Genomic DNA, 17001 nt, shown 5'->3' on the forward strand with positions numbered 1-17001 from the left:
AGAGAGACAGAGAGACAGAGAGACAGAGAGACAGACAGAGCCAGACAGAGAGAGCCAGAGAGAGAAAGACAGAGACAGAGACAAAGACAGAGACACACACACAGAGGGGGGAGAGAGAGAGAAAAAAAAGACAGAGAACTGTGAATTTGGTTTTAAAAACTATTTCAATATAATTGTAATCCAATGTCTTTTATTTTGTTCATTTAAAAACATGATAGTGAGAAGAGCTCCATTGATTTCAGCAGCCTGGGTCAAAGGGGTCCATGATCCAAAAATAATTAGTCCCCCTAGCTTTAGAGTTTAGCCTGGGGCCCTGAAGCCACATGTGGCCCTTTAGGTCCTCAAGTGTGGCCCTTTGACGGAATCCAAACTTCACAGAACAAATGCCCTTAATAAAAGGATTTGTTCTGTAAAACTTGGACTTAGTTAAAAGGTCGAACCCAAGGATGTAGAAGGCCACACATGGCCTTGAGGCCACAGGTTTCCTACCCCTAGTTTAGACCTATAACTCAATCAATCAGTAAATATTTACTAAGCACCTACTATGTGCCATACACTCAGTCAGACATTCATCTTTCTGGGTAATTTTGAGTCCAATGCAGTTTTGCCCAGGGGAAGGGAATAGACAATTTTCGAAACCACCACCTCCAGATTAGACAATTATTTCTCTGAGCTATACAGGCTGTAACTTGTATCTCTATCAAATGTAACTCTATCAAAGGCCCTTTTATAAGAGGTAGCTAGGTGGTACAGTGGACAGAACATCGTGCCTGGAATCTGAAAGACCTGAGTTCAAATCTCCCCTCAGATACCTACTAGTTGTATTAACTTGACCAAGTCACTTTACCTCTGAATGCCCCAGTTTCCCTATCTTTAAAGTGATTTGATTATCTCATTCAAAGTACCTACTTGAAACATGTACTAGTTGTGTGACCCTGGGCAAGTCACTTAACTTCTGCCCACCTTAGTTTTCGAATTTCTAAAATGGGGATAATAGTCCTCTCAGGATAGTTAAAATGAGATAATATTTGCACAATGCTTCTATTACAAAGCCATTATTATCCTTATTATTAACCTCAAGTTGCCTAACTCCACGTGTGATCAGTGGCCAGATACAGCCCAAGCTCTGACCTACCTCCTCATGGTTCCTTGACAAAAAAGCCAGTTCTCCTTTCATGCTTTCAATCTGACTCTCTAGATCCATTTTAGTCAAATTAGCATCATCAATCACTTTATACAGGGAGTTAATTTCATCTTCAGCTGCTTTTCGGAAGGGCTGCTCATTTTCATATCTGCAGACAAAGAAATAATCATCACAGCTGGGTAACTAACCCAAAGGGAAGAAAAAACATATTATAAATGATACCATCGCACTAATTACATGACAGAGAAGAGCCAAGAGGGGCCCTCCCTCAGCAGCACAGCTTTCTAGAATACATAGAAACAGTCAGCGCTGTCATCACACCTTGATTTGTTCAAATTCCAGTTGTGACAGTTGAGGTCTCGTTAGTGGCCTTGGAAGGGTGGTTTCCACCTGGAGTTTAAAGTCTGAGTGCTGGGTTTTGAGGAAAGTCTCAGGGTTAGTCAAGAGAACTACTTTTAAGTCATTGCTTCCAACCAGACTCCTTGGGCAAGTCATTTAAGCTTGGTGGGACTCAGTTTCCTTATTTGTAAAATGAAGGGGTTAGAGTAGAGGACCTCTAAGGTTCCTTCCAACCCTTAGATCTATGAGCCTATGATGTGATGTTCTGGGACTTCATAGAAGCAACCCTGTGGGTTGCCACTGTCCCCTAAGGTCTGGGGTCCTCCTCCACATAATCTTGGCACTGAGGCCAACTTAATGTACCTCAGTTTCTCCTGTCTATACATGGGGGATGATTGATATTTCTCATATCAAATGACCCAATGTTCTTTTGATAAAGCATTTCTGCTTCTTAACATTTAGTTTTTTGTTCCTAGAAATAGTCTCAAAAGAATACTCACAAATAGGGTAAACAGGAAAGGAAGGGGAAGGGAAAGGAAAAGGGAAACAGAAAGGGAGTGAAGGAATACTAGAGTGTCTTGCACCTTTGGAACTGGGTCGTGTAAAATCTCTCCACAAAATTATTGAGTACGGTTACAGATTCTCTCTATCTTACTTCCTCTTTTGCTGATAAGCTTCTTAGTCAAGGGGAAAGGAAGTGGGTTGCTACTTTTCCTGGACTGGGTGACTGTACGCTGTATAGACTGGAGACAAGAGTCTTGTTCAGGTATGGATTGGACCATGTGTTCCTTGAACTCTCTTATAGCTGTGAGATTCTGTGATTAAGTACTGTGTCTAACCTAGGTAAGAGCTGAAAGGGAGCCTGGAGTTCCACTTCTGTTGTTCAGACATTTCAGTCCTATCTGACTTTTGATAACCCCATTTGGGGTTTTCTTGGCAAAGATCCTGGAGTGATTTGCCATTTCCTTCTCCTGCTCATTTTACAGATGTGGAAACTGAGGCAAACAAGGTTACGTGACTTGCCCAGGGTCACGCAGCTAGTAAGTGACTGAGGCCAGATTTGAACTCAGAAAAATGAGTCTTCCTGATTCCAGGCTCAGGGCTCTGTGCACTAAGGTGCTACCTAGCTGTCCATCTTCTAGTCCAGCCCCCCATTTCCTACCTTTCCAGTCTTTCTACACCTGACACCCTCCCAGTGTGTACTGCTTGGTGATACTGGCTTCCTTGCTATTTCCTGGCACAAAACCCTCCATCTCCTGACTCCAGACATGTCCCTGACTCTTCCCCACGTCAAGGATGCTCTTCCTCCTCATCTCCACTTCCTGGCTTCCCCAGTCTTTTTCTTCCAAGTCTCAACTAAGATCCCACCTTCTACAGGAAGCTTTCCCTGTAGCCCCTTTAATTCTAACACCTTCTGTCTTTTGATCATCTCCAATTTCTCTGTCGATAGCAGTCGGTACAAAGTTGTCTGCAAGTTGTCTCCCCCTGTTAAACTGTAGCTCCTTGAGGCAGGGACTGTATCCGGGCACTTGGCACAATGCCTGATACTTTGTAGACGATGTTTATTGACTGGCTGAATGTGAGAGGTTACACAGTTAGGAAGTAGCTGCCTCAGGATTCTGTGACTCTCCATGCAGCCCCAAGCACCCCTTGGCCCTCTGGTCAAGAAATATCTGATGAGGAATATAAAAAATGTGGTCTTGAGGACAGAGCAAGGTGGATGACGAGGGCTGTTGGCACAGCGACAAAGGTCCACAGGAGACTCTTACCTCTCTCTAAAATCTTCAGCGCAAGCCTGAGTATTTTCAGTCTGCAGCATGAGCCGGGCATTGTCCAATACTGCATCCCCCACCTGGAAAAAATACACAAGTTAGAGTCTGTGAGTATACAATTGCTGCCTTCTCACAATTGTTACTATCATGGAATTTCCCCCCAGACTCAGTGGGCAAATGCGTGCTTGAGACATGTGTCTTAAGTGAATTAGTGAAAATTATAACAAATGGAGAAAGTGTTGGGCAGATATTATGACTGCATAAATATTATATACCACAGATTTAGGTCTGGGAAGGACCTCTGAGGTCATTGAGTCTGAGTCTTCATTTTACAGAACAGGAAACTGACGCTTACAGAGTTTTAGTGCCTTGTCCTCAGTCACCCAGGTAGTAAGGGGCAGTCAAGAAGCCTCAAAAGTCATGAGTAGCCTCTCAAGAGAGCAGATTCTGGAAGACCCCCCTGGTTGGGTGTATTGGAGAGGGAATTCTCAGTCAGGTATGGGTTTAATGGGATGGTCTCTGGGGTTTCTTCCAAGTCTGAGATTCTATGATCCTATGAATAGAATTGTGGGAAATAAGGCTCAGAGAGAGATGAAATGAGTTGCCTAGAAGCTGGTTCAAAGGCAGCTAAATCTGCCCTGGAGATGTGGTCAGGGACTTTCACCTCATTTTAGACCCTACAGTGGCTTTCCAGAGTGGTTTATCTGGCACAAGGCCCTGAAGAGATTTCGGTGTACAGAAGGCTGGGAGGAAGGAGCATGTGGGGAAGCTCCATAATGAGCAGCCTGTCTCTGGGCCTGGCTCCACTCCATCTCCCCACGACATAAACTCTCTCGTCTCCCTCCTCCTCCGCAAAGCAGCGCTTCATATTTTTAGCAATCCCTTCTCCAGACATGCTCAACATGCTTTTCAGGCATTTACTCATCCTTCCTCACAATGTCTCTGACATCTATCATTTCCATTTCACAAATGGCAAAGCTGAGTCAATGAGCAGCTTAAGGCGGCTGGCTAGTGATTCTTAAAAAAAGAACATATGCCACATAGCTACGGATCTAGGACAGCTAAATGAGGTCCCGCTTGAGTCAGGGTGAGAGGGGAGTCTGGGTATTATGGGACCCCAGGATACAGGAGCATCTCATCTTCCCATTTTACAGAGAGGGAAACTGAGGCCCAACTCCATGTTCCTTCTTATCCTTTGGCCATCAGTGCAACACACTGTGGTTGGGGGGGGGGTGCTCAGGAATGGAACACTAGCTCTTTTTCTTCTAGTAACTGTTGTGGAGGGAACAGGTTGCATCAGACTCCTCCCTCTCCAGTTACTGGCTTGAGGTCTGAGGTGACTAGTTCCTCACCTTTGAGTCAGGACAACAAGGTATTCTTCCCAGAGAATTTGTCCCTGCTGACTGAAGGCTGAAGAAGCCAAACTAAATGTACCTTCAGGGAGGCTCGGACCCACTGGGGTTTGCTCAGGATTCCGGCTTTATTAGTTTGCTTGCACATAGTACAACTGGGAATAGATGGGAGCTCGACTCGGAAAGCTAATTATAGGCTCCGACTTGCCAAAAGTGTGGTTTGCTGGCACATGCTGCTTTCCCTTCTTCACTAAATAAGCAGATTAAAAATAAACCAGCACAGCTTCCCAATCCTTTCATTGCTTGCTCTGGAGGAGCAGGGAATGGAGGCTCTGAGACCTTCACAGGGTCCTGGGCCCAAGGGACCTCTGAGGCAGCTGGGTGGCGGAGTACTTAGATCATGGGATCTAGAGGCAAGAGGAGTTCAAATCTCACCTTGGCAGCTGTGTGACCTTGGGCAAGGTCACTTCAACTCTCTTGCCCTCAGTTTCCTCATCTGTAAAATGAGGATAATGCTAGCACTTCCTTCACAGGGCTCTTGTGAGGCGTAGAGGAGGTAACAGAAAATGTTTTACAAATCTTAAAGTGCCATGTGATTGTCATTATATTATTATATGACATAATTATCATCATATTATATAATTAGATAATACCATTATAGTAGATTAACTATAGAATTACCATTACATTAGATGAATGATATAATTATCATTATATGACACAAATTATATTACATCATTTATATCATATAAATTATTATATTGCTGGCCAGTCATTTTTTGGTCATCTCTGACTCTTCACAACTTCATTTGGAGTTTTCTTGGTAAAGATACTGGAGTGGTTTGACATTTTCTTCTCCAGCTCATTTTACAGATGAGGAAACTGAGGCAAACAGGGTGAAGGGACTTGCCTAAGTAAGTGTCTGACCAAATTTGAACCTGGGTCTTCCAGACTCCAAGCCCAGCACTCTATTTACTATACCACTTAGTTGCTACTTATATTATAATATCATTATATTACATAAATGTTATATCATCATCATCATCATCTAATCCAGCCCTCTCATTTTATATGAAACTAAGTCCCAGAGAAACGACTTATCCAAGGTCTCACAGCTAGCAAATGGCTCCTAGAACAATGTTCTGTCCCAGGATCATAGACTGAGCACCGGAAGGCATTCTAGAGGTCATCTAATTTAACATCCTCATTTGAAAAAGGAGGAAACTGAAGCCTGAAGCATGGAAGGGGTTTCCCAGGCCCTGTGGGGGGGGGGAATTCAAACCCTGGTCCTCTCACTTTAGACCTATTTCTCTTTCCATGACACCATCATGGCACTCCCTTCTTTGAGGGTAGCAGGGTCTAGATTCTCCATGGTTTAAGAGCAGTGATCCCAACATGGGTAACAGATTTGGAACTGGAAGGGTTCCTAGAGGACATCTAGGTCACCCCCTGCCATGAAGAAATGGAGAACCATGGCAATGAAAATGCTTGCTGAAGGTCACTCTCCTCAGTGGCATCTATGACGACTCAAGGGCATTGGCCCAGTAATTCACATGGGAAAAACCAAATAGATGATTCAGGTAGCCCTGAGGAGGGAAATCACAGACCTGAGATTTAAACCCAGGTCCTTGAATTTTGGAGAATAAGAATGGTTTTAGCCTCTATTCCTCCCTAGGTAGATGGGGCAGGCAAATGGAACCATTTTGGGTGGAGCCAGGGAATCTCAAGGAAGGGGAGATCATCTCTATAATACCTTAATCAGAACCAAAATGAAATTCTTTAGGAGAGGGATGTGAGAAGAGAAAAATCTGTTACTAACGCAGAAATTCCCTTGGGTCATAGATTTAGAGCTGGAAGAGGCCTTCAAGGCCTTCTAGGGCAGAGTTCTTAACCTTTTATGTGGGAGCCTAGGGCCCCTGGGCAGTCTATTAAAGCTTATGGAAGCCTTCCCACAATAACATCTTTTAAATACATAAAATGAAATATGCAAGATTACAAAGGAAAACAATTACATTAAAAGTTATTTGAACAATTTTAAAAACAAGTTATCAGACACCAGGTTAAGAACCTCTGATATAGACTAACCCTCTTGTTTTACAGAGGGGGGAAACTGAGGCTAAAATAGGTGAAATGACTGGGTCACAGTGTCTGAGGCAGTTTCAAACTCAGTCTTCCCATCTCCAAGTGTTCTACCCATTGTATCAGTGTGCCTTTAAAGTGTGTCTGACTCCCGTTCTATCTCACTCTCCCCCCCCCTTAATATTGTCTTCCTTTCCAGTGATTTTACGTCTCTGCTCTTTTCTCTTATCTTCTTTAAAAAAAAATTTTAATAGATGCGTATTGTCATCAGGAAAACCTGAATTCAAGTCTCCCTTTCAGATACTTACTAATTATGTGACCCTGGGCAAGTCACTTAACTGCTATTTACCACATTTTCCTCATCTGAAAAATGGGGGTGGTTAATAGCATTCACCTCCAATGGTTGCTGTGAGAATCAAATGAGATAATAATCACAAAGCCCTTAGCACCATCCTTGGCACATAGTAGGCACTACCTAAATGTTAGTTATTATTATTATTTCTTTTAAAAATATTTCATTGATAGGTATTTACACACCTTCCCAATACCTCTCCCATAGAACTCTCCCTTGTAACAAGAATAGTTAAGCTAATCCAACTGGCATATTAACTGTGTCTGACCCATGCTACCAAAACCTCCCTACTCTTTCCCCATAGTTTCCCATCAGCCTCTGCAAAGAGCTCCAGGCTTCCATCAACTTCCCTGGGACTGCTACCTTTTGTTACTCCTAAGACTTCCTTTTAGGTCATTCTGTTTTTACCTTGTTTTTAATTATACAAAAAGTGCTCAGGTGAGAGAGCCCCACGCTCTAATTTATTCCCTGCCCAATGCTCCCTTGGGATGCTGAATTCTATACTCCTTAGGGACCCCTAACATCAGGTCAGAGACAGCCTAGGCATGGCTCTGAGCCCAGCTCATTATTCAATCACAATGTTGACCTAAGATTTTTGTACTCCACTATAGGCTCATAAATTTAGAGTTTAGATGCCACGGAATCCAACCTTCTTGTTTTACCCATGTGGAAACAGATAAAGAACAGACAAGTTAATTGACTTCCCCTGGTTCATAGAGTCAACAAGTTTCTGAGGCATACTCTGAGCCCAGGCCTTCCAGACTCCAAGTCCAGTCCTCTCCACCATGATGTCGATCAAATGAAGGTGATATCAGAAAAAAGATGAAAATCACAACAATGTTAAACAGGGCCTCCAGAAGGAACACAGTACTCAGTCGCCACATACTAGACATGCTCCCTTAATTTCTTTTAGTCACCTCAAACACAGTAAGCCCCAAACCAAACTCTTTCTACCTAAACAGGATCCTCTTCCTACCTTGTGTTTGTTTCTAAGGCTTCCTGTTCTTCCAGTCACCCAGGGCCACAACCTGAAAATCATCCATTTCCCTTTCCTTTCCCATCTAATCAGTTACCGGATTTTGTCAATTCACTCTTTATGATATCTCCCATCAGTCTCATTGGTCCCTCTGCATCTAGCCTCTCCCTTGTCTGGTCCATCCTCCACACATCGGCCAAATTGATGTTTCTTTTTTTAAATTTTTTTAATTTTTTTGCTTTTTGGAGGGCAATTGGGGTTAAAAGTGACTTGCCTAAGGTCACATGACTAGTAAGTGTTAAGTGTCTGAGGCTGGATTTGAACTCAGGTCCTCCTGACTCCAGGGCTGGTGCTCTATTCACTGTGCCACCTAGCTGCCCCCAAACTGATGTTTCTAAAGTATGACATGATACTCTCTTGCTCAAGAAACAACATTTAATAATATTCCCTATTACTTCTCAGGTTCAAGTAAGATTAATTACATTATTGGTCTCCTTAATGTTGAATCAGCCTTGAATTCCTGGCACAAGTCCAACTTGATTGTCGTCATTTTTTTTTTGCCAGTGTATTTTTTTGGGCTATATTTAGAGTTAAAAGCAACCTTTAGATGCCATAGCATCCAACCATGGAGAAGTTAATTGACTTCTCCTGGGTCGCAGAATTTGAGTTCAGTTTTTCTAGTTCAATCCCTAATGAAATCAGGAGTTGGGGGAGTGAGTCCAGAGGTGGCATTATCCTAGGATTACAGTTAAACTTTTCTACTTCCTTGTTTCTTTCCAAGCTGTGCACCTCCATTAGAATGGAAGCTCCTTAAGGGAAGGGACTGTTTCATTTTTGTCTTTGTATTCTCAGTGCACAGCAGAGTGCCTGACACATTTTCTGTTGTTCAGTTGTAGTTGACTCTTTGTGACCCCATGGGCCATACCCATGGAGTTTTCATGGCAAAGATACTGACTGGAGTGGTTTGCCATTTTCTTCTCCAGATTAAGGCAAACAAAGGTTAAGTGACTTGCCTAGTGTCACACAGCCAGTGAGTGTCTGAGGCTGGATTTGAACTCAGGTCTTCCTGACTCTAAGTACAATATTCTATCCACTAAGTCATCTAGCTTTCCATACTTAATACATAGTAGTTACATAATAAACGATTTGAGTATTTGAATAGCACTCATATGTAGAATTTGGGACAGCTAGGTGGCACAGTGGATAGAATGCTGGGACTGGAGTCAGGAAGACTCATCTTTCTGAGTTCAAATCTGGCCTCAGACACTTCCTAGCTGTATGACCCTGTTAACTTCAGTTTCCTTATCTATAAAATAAGCTGGAGAAGGAAATGGCAAACCAGTCCAGTATCTTTGCCAAGAAAACCCCCAATGGGGTCATGGAGAGTTGGAAACCACTGAAACAAGTGAATGACAACAACATATGTCAAACTAGGTAATGAAGAGCCTTGGAGTGCTTAGGTATCTGTCTGCTTAGTGTTAAAACAGCTAATGAACCCATCATACTCCTAAGGAAAACATCCCAGAGAGATGCTGTCTTAGGGAAACAACTCTGTGGTAAACAGGCCAAAATTGACTGTAATAGATAATTTCATCAAGCCCATCAAACTAAATTTGGTTTAGATCTGGTAAATAAAACTGGACATTAATATCATTTCAACTGCTTGTAAGTCACTTCTTGGGAGCTAGGGAAGAATTGTAAAATGTAAGAAGGATCACCGATTCCATCAGCACAGGGTACCTCCTCTACCATTTGTCTCCAACTTAATGAAGGATATCCTGTTGCCTGCAGCACAGAGAAGGAGGTTTGAACCTAGTTTCTGGACTCCAGGTCCAGGGCTTGACTCACAAGTACAGGTTGCTGTAAATACAGAGTTTGGATAAAAAAGGAACTGTCTGAACAGGATCATTGAAGGTCAGTCTTAATGATGGGCATAGTGGATGGCTGCCAGCAAGATGTGATCTGAGGGGGTCTGGACTTACCCCTGAATATCTCCCTCATTGACTTGGAACGCTACTAGTCAGATAAAGGCACTGACTCCTGATTAAAAGAACCACTGTGGGTCATTAACAAGTACTATTTGGAATTGACCATATCCTTTAGCTAGATCCTAAGGGAATGAGATGCTCTTAGGTGATGGCTTAGAGTAGAGAGACAAAGTATCTAGTTTTGTTTTGTTTTGTTTTCCAACCAGGAATCCAATGCAAGTTTTAACCCTTTTGCAGATCATTGACTGACAAAGGTCCTTATTTATTAAGAGCTATTTACTTAATAAAACAAACAAATATGACTCCACTTTCCACATTTTCTCTGGTTTCTGTTCTCCCAAACCTCCCTTCTTCCTTCTCCCCAGTTCCTGGTCCTTTCAATTCTGAGCAGGTCCCAAGAACTGCAGTGCTGACGTTGAGAAGGTTCTGACTAGCAGAGGCGATTTCACCGTTTCCGTATAGTTTAGGGTGGGGAAGGCTGATCTAGCCCTCAGAATGTAGCCCGAAGATGGCAGAACTGCATGCAGGTGCAGGTGTGGACAGCTACAGACAGCGAGGGGCCACATGGAACCACCAGTTCGCTTCGGGGGAGTGATGCTGGGGAAGATGGGTAGGATTATAGCATATAAGGTAGTGAAAACAGCCCTGAATTTGAAATCAGAGGATTTGGGTTTGAATCCTACCTCTGTTATTACTTAGGTGACTTTGGGAAAATCCCCATTATATCCTGGTTTCAGTTTCTTCATCTATAATTTAGGGTTGGGGGTGGGGAGATGGGGCAGACCAGAGGGTCATTAAGGTCCCTTCTGGCTCTGAAGCCTGTCACTCATTCCTTCATTACACGACAATGTTTTGTCTCTGGTTGGGACGCCATGAAATGTGTAAGCCTCTGTTAGGCTAAAATAAGTGAAGCCTGCCACCTAGTGGTTCAACTTTGAAAATCGTTCTTGACTACCATCATTAGAAGTAGGCTAGAGAAATCTGTATGAATGGGGATTTTGTAGCATTAAAAGCTATTTAACAGTTGAGGAAACTGAGACACAGAGAGGTCAAATGGCTTACTTGAGATATCTCAAGGGTATGAAGTAAGAGGAAGAGGATTTGAATCCAGATCCTTGCTAGTCAATTCCTTAATACCCTCAATACTCATAGGACATTGAGTGCTTCAGCCGCAAATGTGCTGAATTCGAAATCACAAGGACAAGACTTCAAATCCCAGCTCTGCTACTTAAACTTGTATGACCTAGAAAGTAAGCTATTTCCTCTCTCTGGGTCTTGGGCTCTTCATCTGTAACACAAGGCAGTCAGACCAGATGATCTCTAGCTCTTCAGTCCCACAAAACCCCCATCTCTATGGGTGTCATTAGGGTATATACCCTGACAAAATTTTAAAGTGATTTAATGAATACTCAGTCATAAAGGAAATTGTTTTTATTCATCAAACTAGAAATAAAATTTAATGAAATTGAATTTTTAAAACATGAACAACTGGATTTTACTTTAAAGATACAAACATAAATAAAAAGACAAAATACCAATTTCTTTTGAGACCTTCCTTCAGATGTGCCTGGACACATGCAATATATTCTGTGGGCTTGCCTCTAATCTACTTCTTATCATTCTGAGCAGGCAGGGCTTTGAAAAAGCATCTTCTATGATCTCCAGTGGCTCATTTGAAAAAAAAATGAACAAAGCAGAGAAAGAATAGATCTGACTGCCGTGCCACAAGTTTTAAAGATCCAACTTCACCACAAGACAAGTACCATCTCTCAAAGGAGAATTATTTGCAATCAAAAGCATAATTCTGTTATTTATCACTGCAAACACTGACTTTGGCAGCTGTGGATTCTGAGACAACCCAATGGAATGTTTAGTATGTGTTCAAACTTAGCTGATTTTCTAATACGATGCCCCAGGTTGAGCTAGTGGATGGGGACCAGTCCAGTGTGGGAGAATATCTGAGATCCTAAGGACAGCACAGCTGATAATTTCTCACTTACAACCAAAGGTGCCCCCTCCCCATTTTTTTGTCTTTCTGAGCTATTTTTGGAGGGGGGAAGGCAAGGCAATTGGGGTTAAGTGACTTGACCAAGGTCACACAGCTAGTAAGTGTATCAAGCGTGTGAGATCACATTGGAACTCAGGTCCTCCCGACTCCAGGGCCGGTGCTCTATTCACTGCACCATCTAGCTGCCCCATCTTGGGTTTGTCAGAAGCTGTCAAGACGATGGCACTCATTTGTTCATTTCCCTTGGGCCTGACCTCAAAAGGTTCATGAATATACATTTTTTTCCACCTAATTCAGCACCTTGTTTTTTGAGGTAGTAGCTGGTACCCCCTGTTCTCTGGCGAGAACACAAGCTCTCTGGGCAGCCTTACTTAGGTGACGCTTTGGGTAGGTGGCTCCCAACCACCTTGGCCTTCCAAGGCAGTCAGCTTCAGGGGAGGTCTCATCATGACTCATGGGGTGGAGGGAAGTTCAAAGCCCAGAGCCATTCCTATGGGCTGGAAGTGAATAGGAGGAGAAAAAAAAACCTTTGTAAACTTTAAATTCATTCTCTTTCCCCTTTCCCTTCCTCTCTTTCAACCTTCCCTATTTCTATCAAAGGCAGCACCATTCCTCCAGTCTCCCAGGTTTGTACCTAATATTAATATTTATACTCTTTATTTATTCTGCAAAAACTTATAGACATGCTTGTTGTCCCGCCTATTAAAATGGGAGTTCTTTGGGTTTTGAGTATTGTGTCTCTACATTTGTCCTCTCATACTTCTCACAGTGTCTTGAACATTGTGGGTGTTTGTCATCGTCATTAATCACATTAATTATCCTTATCAATCATCATATTAATAGCTAGCACTTATATAGTGCTTTGAGATTTACAAAATTTATCTACTCCTTCATAACTGCTTGTTGGTTGATTGAATGATTGATTGCTATATAAATGTGAGTTACTATTATTTAATGGGTAGTTCTGCTCTAATCTGCCCTAGTTATACCAATCTCAAATACTATTTTCAGTTCTGGATTTAGAGAAGGCTGAGAGTCCTGAGAGAAGATCTAGTTCAATTGTGTCATTTTACAGATGAAAAGACTGAGACCCAGGTTAGGAAAGAGTGCAAATTTCTCCTCTGTCAAATGAGTTGGGCTAGAAAGATACTCATAGAACCACAGGGTTAGAAGGAACCTCATCAGATCCAGGTCCTACCTGCCCAAGAATTCCTTCAACAACCTTCCCCAGTGTTTATTCAACCTCTCCCTGCTTGAAGACTTTTGGTGAAGGGGAAACATCTACTTCTGCTTCATTGACTACACTGAAGCCTTTGTGAGAATCACAAGTCCTCAAAGAGATGGGAGTGCTTGACTTCTGACGAACCTGTATGTAGGTCAAGAAGCAACAGTCAGAACCAAACACAGCCCAATCCCACTTGCTTTATAAATGAGGAAAAGGAGGCCTAGGAAGATGAATCAGTTTGGCCAAGACCATACAACTAACTCTACATTTGCAATTAATTTGTTCCCAGAAGACGTAAAAAATATACCAACTACAATACATGGCTCTTAAAGTCAAGGTACATGTAGAATCTGGAAGGATTTTCATTTGCCAGAGGTTCCCAGAAGAACATTGAAAAGAAGCTTAAAACTTTCATTCTTCTATATTTACTTGGCAGCTAGGTAGTGCAGTGGTTAGAGTGCTAGGTATGGAGTCAGGAAGACCTGAATTCAAATCCAGTTTCAGGCATTTACTATCTATGAGACCCTGGGCAAGTCACTTTACCCTGTTTACCTGTTTCCTCATTGGTAAAATGAACTGGAGAAGGACATGACAAATCATTTCAGTATCTTTGCCCCCCCCCCCCCCAAAAGCCAAATGAGGTCATGAAGAGTCAGACAGGACTGAACAACAACCTCTACGTATCTCAAATGTGTGTTTTATGAACAATGCCAATTTGGCTTCTGTGGCAGGTAAATGGTTTACTACTTTTTTAAAAAGCGATTTAAGATTTGTTACAAAACATTTGCAATCATCCGTCTCTCAGGCAGGTGACTTTTCTCTCTCTAGGCCCCCAAGTAGCTCATTGGATGGTGTGCTGGATGTGAAGGCAAAAAGACATGAGTTCAAATGATCTTAGATACTTGCTTTATCACCCTGGACAAGTCACTGACTTTGACTCAGTTTCCTTATCTGTAAAGTGGGGATAATAAAAGCACTTGCCTTCCAGGGTTGTTGTGAGGATAAAATGAGACAATATTTGTAAAGCACTTTGCAAACCTTGAAGTGCTGTCTATTATTATTATTAATTCCTTCCAAGAGCCATGTGAAGTAGGTATGGCAAGGCACACTTGATTCTCATTCAGTTCTCTAACTGATCTGTGATTTCAGCCACACAGGTTTTCCTCACAGAAGGGCAGCTCCCAACCTGCCCATGGCTGTCTTAAGCAGGGATCATTGCCCCAGATGAGAACACTGATGCAGACAGAGGTTAAGGGACTCATCCAGAGTCCATATAGCTTGCAAGAAACTGAGCCAGAGTTCAAGTATAGATTGACTCCCATATCAGGGCTTTTTCTGTGCAATTACATTTGTCCTTTGAAGTTCCTGCTTTTGAGGAATTTGGGGTCTGAGGAGGGAGAGATGACCCACAGATACCTCCCCCCACTAAATCTACGAATAGAACAGAATACAAGTTATAATCATGCAGATGTTGCCCAAGTGCCAAAATACCTGGTTGTTGTTGTTTTTTTAGACAAGGGAAGGTAGGGCAACTGGGGATAAGTGACTTGTCCAAGGTCACACAGCTAGTTAGTGTTAAGTGTCTGAGACTGGATTTGAACTCAGATCCTCCTGACTCCAGGGCCTGTGCTCTATTCACTGTGCCACCTAGCCACCCTGATACCTGACTTTTTAAAAACAAGGAGCTCTGGATTTGGAGTCAGAGGGCCTGGGTTCAGACACTGACTCTTTCATTCACTGCCTGTATATGAACTTGGGCAAAATCACTTCATCGCTCTGGGCCTAAGTTGCCTTATCTGCAAAATGAAGTCCACACCGGCCCCTGGCCCCTCCCCCCCCCCCCCCGCCTTATTCTATGAGTCTATGAAATGAAACTACCATAAATGGGAAAAAATAGCAAGGTCCCTGCATTACACATTTTGTAAGAGAGGAGAAAAAGCCCCCTCACCACTCCCAGACAAGTAACAGAAATAGACTCCTTGCCTAATGGATGCAGAGTTTCAGTCCAGAATGACATTTTTCTGGTTGACTTACAATCCTCAGAAAATTGGGAGTTGTCATGGAAATTCTGACACCAGCTGCACCCGCCCAGCATGGTGGGAGATGCCAGGCTCTGGGCTGAGGAGGAGCCCTGAAAGGCGATGATTACAGTCATCTGGGCTTTGCTACCAGGGGCTTTTTGCAGCTGGAGGATGGAATGCAAGGTAATTCAGCTAATGGACAGCAGGTGGCTCTGCTTGCCAAGAGACCCCACAGCAGGTGGGAGGAGACCCAGGACCTAGCATTTTGACACAGAGTCCTATCTGGTAGAGACTTTGGCCACACAAGCAGAAACTGCCATCTTTAAAGCTGGAAAGGCATCTGTCCAGTTACTTTTTACAAATGAGGAAACTGAGACCCCAAAGTCACATAGATAGACCCAGGACACTCCATGGACATTCCTAGTGTGCTTGGCCACTGCTGTTCCTTCTCCTTGATTCTCAAAGGAGCTTTCTCCTGAGGTCACCAGGCTAACACTGACTCTCTTAACTGCTTCATAGAATTATAGATGGAATTGCAAGGGCCCAGGATATCATCGAGGCAAACCTCTTACCTGATGGAATACCTTTGTCTGAAACCATATGGGACTGGAATTATGAGTACTAGATGGGACGAGTTACAGACTTGAGAGTCTTCTATATAGAGGCCAAAACAGAAACCATGGGACCCAGACAAATGGTCATCTATCCTCAGCTTGGACCCACTTATGATCTTGGATCATTAGGCTGTCACCATACTGTGACCCATAAACACCCTTGATGACCAACTTTTGAGGTCATTTGGCATATCCCAGAGTATGTCTGGGCAGGTATGGGCTTTCTCTTTTCCATCTTATGATAGAAAAAGGTTGTTCTGGCTTCTCTAGGAGCATTTGGGCTAGAGGAGGGCACCCATCCAATAACAGGTCATAATGAAGAATCAGGCCAATGAGAAGACTGTCCTCTAACCTTAATTTAACTACCATGTCACTGAGCAGGGCTTCGAAGGACAAGGAAATTGATTAATCTGGATACTACCTCTCCTCCTCCAAAAAAATGAAGCCTGTCCCTGGAGGCAAGAATAGAGTCATAGACCATGGGGCTGGAGGGGCCCTCAGAGCCCCCTGTCCAATTCCCTTATTTTACAGATGAGGTCACAGGTCAGAGGAAGGAAGTGATTTGTCCAAGATCATAATGATTTGGCAGAGAGCAGCAAAGGCTGAGATAATTGAGAAGTCTCTGAAGAATCTGTCTCTCCCCAGTGCGGGCAGCGGAATGAAAAAAGCCATCTGGCCAGAAATCACTGGTCTGTCTTGGGGTATAAAATTTCCTTGTGCTTAAGGGGAAATGGGGGAGCAGCTGCGATCTGCTGGTGGTAACCATGGTGAAACAGAGCCATCTTCATTGGAGGATTTAGAACTGGCAGGGACTGGAGAGACCACCTGGTCCCATTCTCTGATTTTACAGAGGAGAAAAGTGAAGCCTAGGGAGGGGAAGAACAGTCCAAGATCACACAGGCGGAAAGTGACTCTGCTCTGACTGCTGACTTCCCGGCTTCCTTTAAGTCCCAACCAAAATCCCACCTTCTCCAGGAAGCCTTCCCCAACCCCTCCCCATTCCAGCATCTCCCTCTGTCAAAGAATTATGATAGGAAATAATAATGGGAATTAATAGGAATAGGAAAAAAGAAAACAGGAATTATGTATAGGAAATAATGAATTATTTCCTATTCATCCTGTACATGGCTT

General features: G+C 43.1%; 1 protein-coding gene across 1 annotated transcript in view; it reads right to left on the reverse strand.

The window, feature by feature from the left end:
- BFSP2 (beaded filament structural protein 2) overlaps positions 1 to 17001 on the reverse strand; it is a 62402-nt gene that overhangs the window by 25240 nt on the left and 20161 nt on the right. The window contains exons 2-3 of the mRNA XM_069088298.1: positions 3253 to 3335; positions 1136 to 1292 (exon numbers count right to left, since the gene is read on the reverse strand). Of these exons, the coding sequence (XP_068944399.1) occupies positions 1136 to 1292; positions 3253 to 3335 (240 nt within the window). The remainder of the gene's footprint in view (positions 1 to 1135; positions 1293 to 3252; positions 3336 to 17001) is intronic.

Source organism: Petaurus breviceps, unplaced genomic scaffold, assembly GCF_028583685.1.
Source record: "Petaurus breviceps papuanus isolate PSGF00001 unplaced genomic scaffold, PetGlider_PUasm1.0 185, whole genome shotgun sequence".
NCBI classification, from domain to species: Eukaryota; Metazoa; Chordata; class Mammalia; order Diprotodontia; family Petauridae; genus Petaurus; species Petaurus breviceps.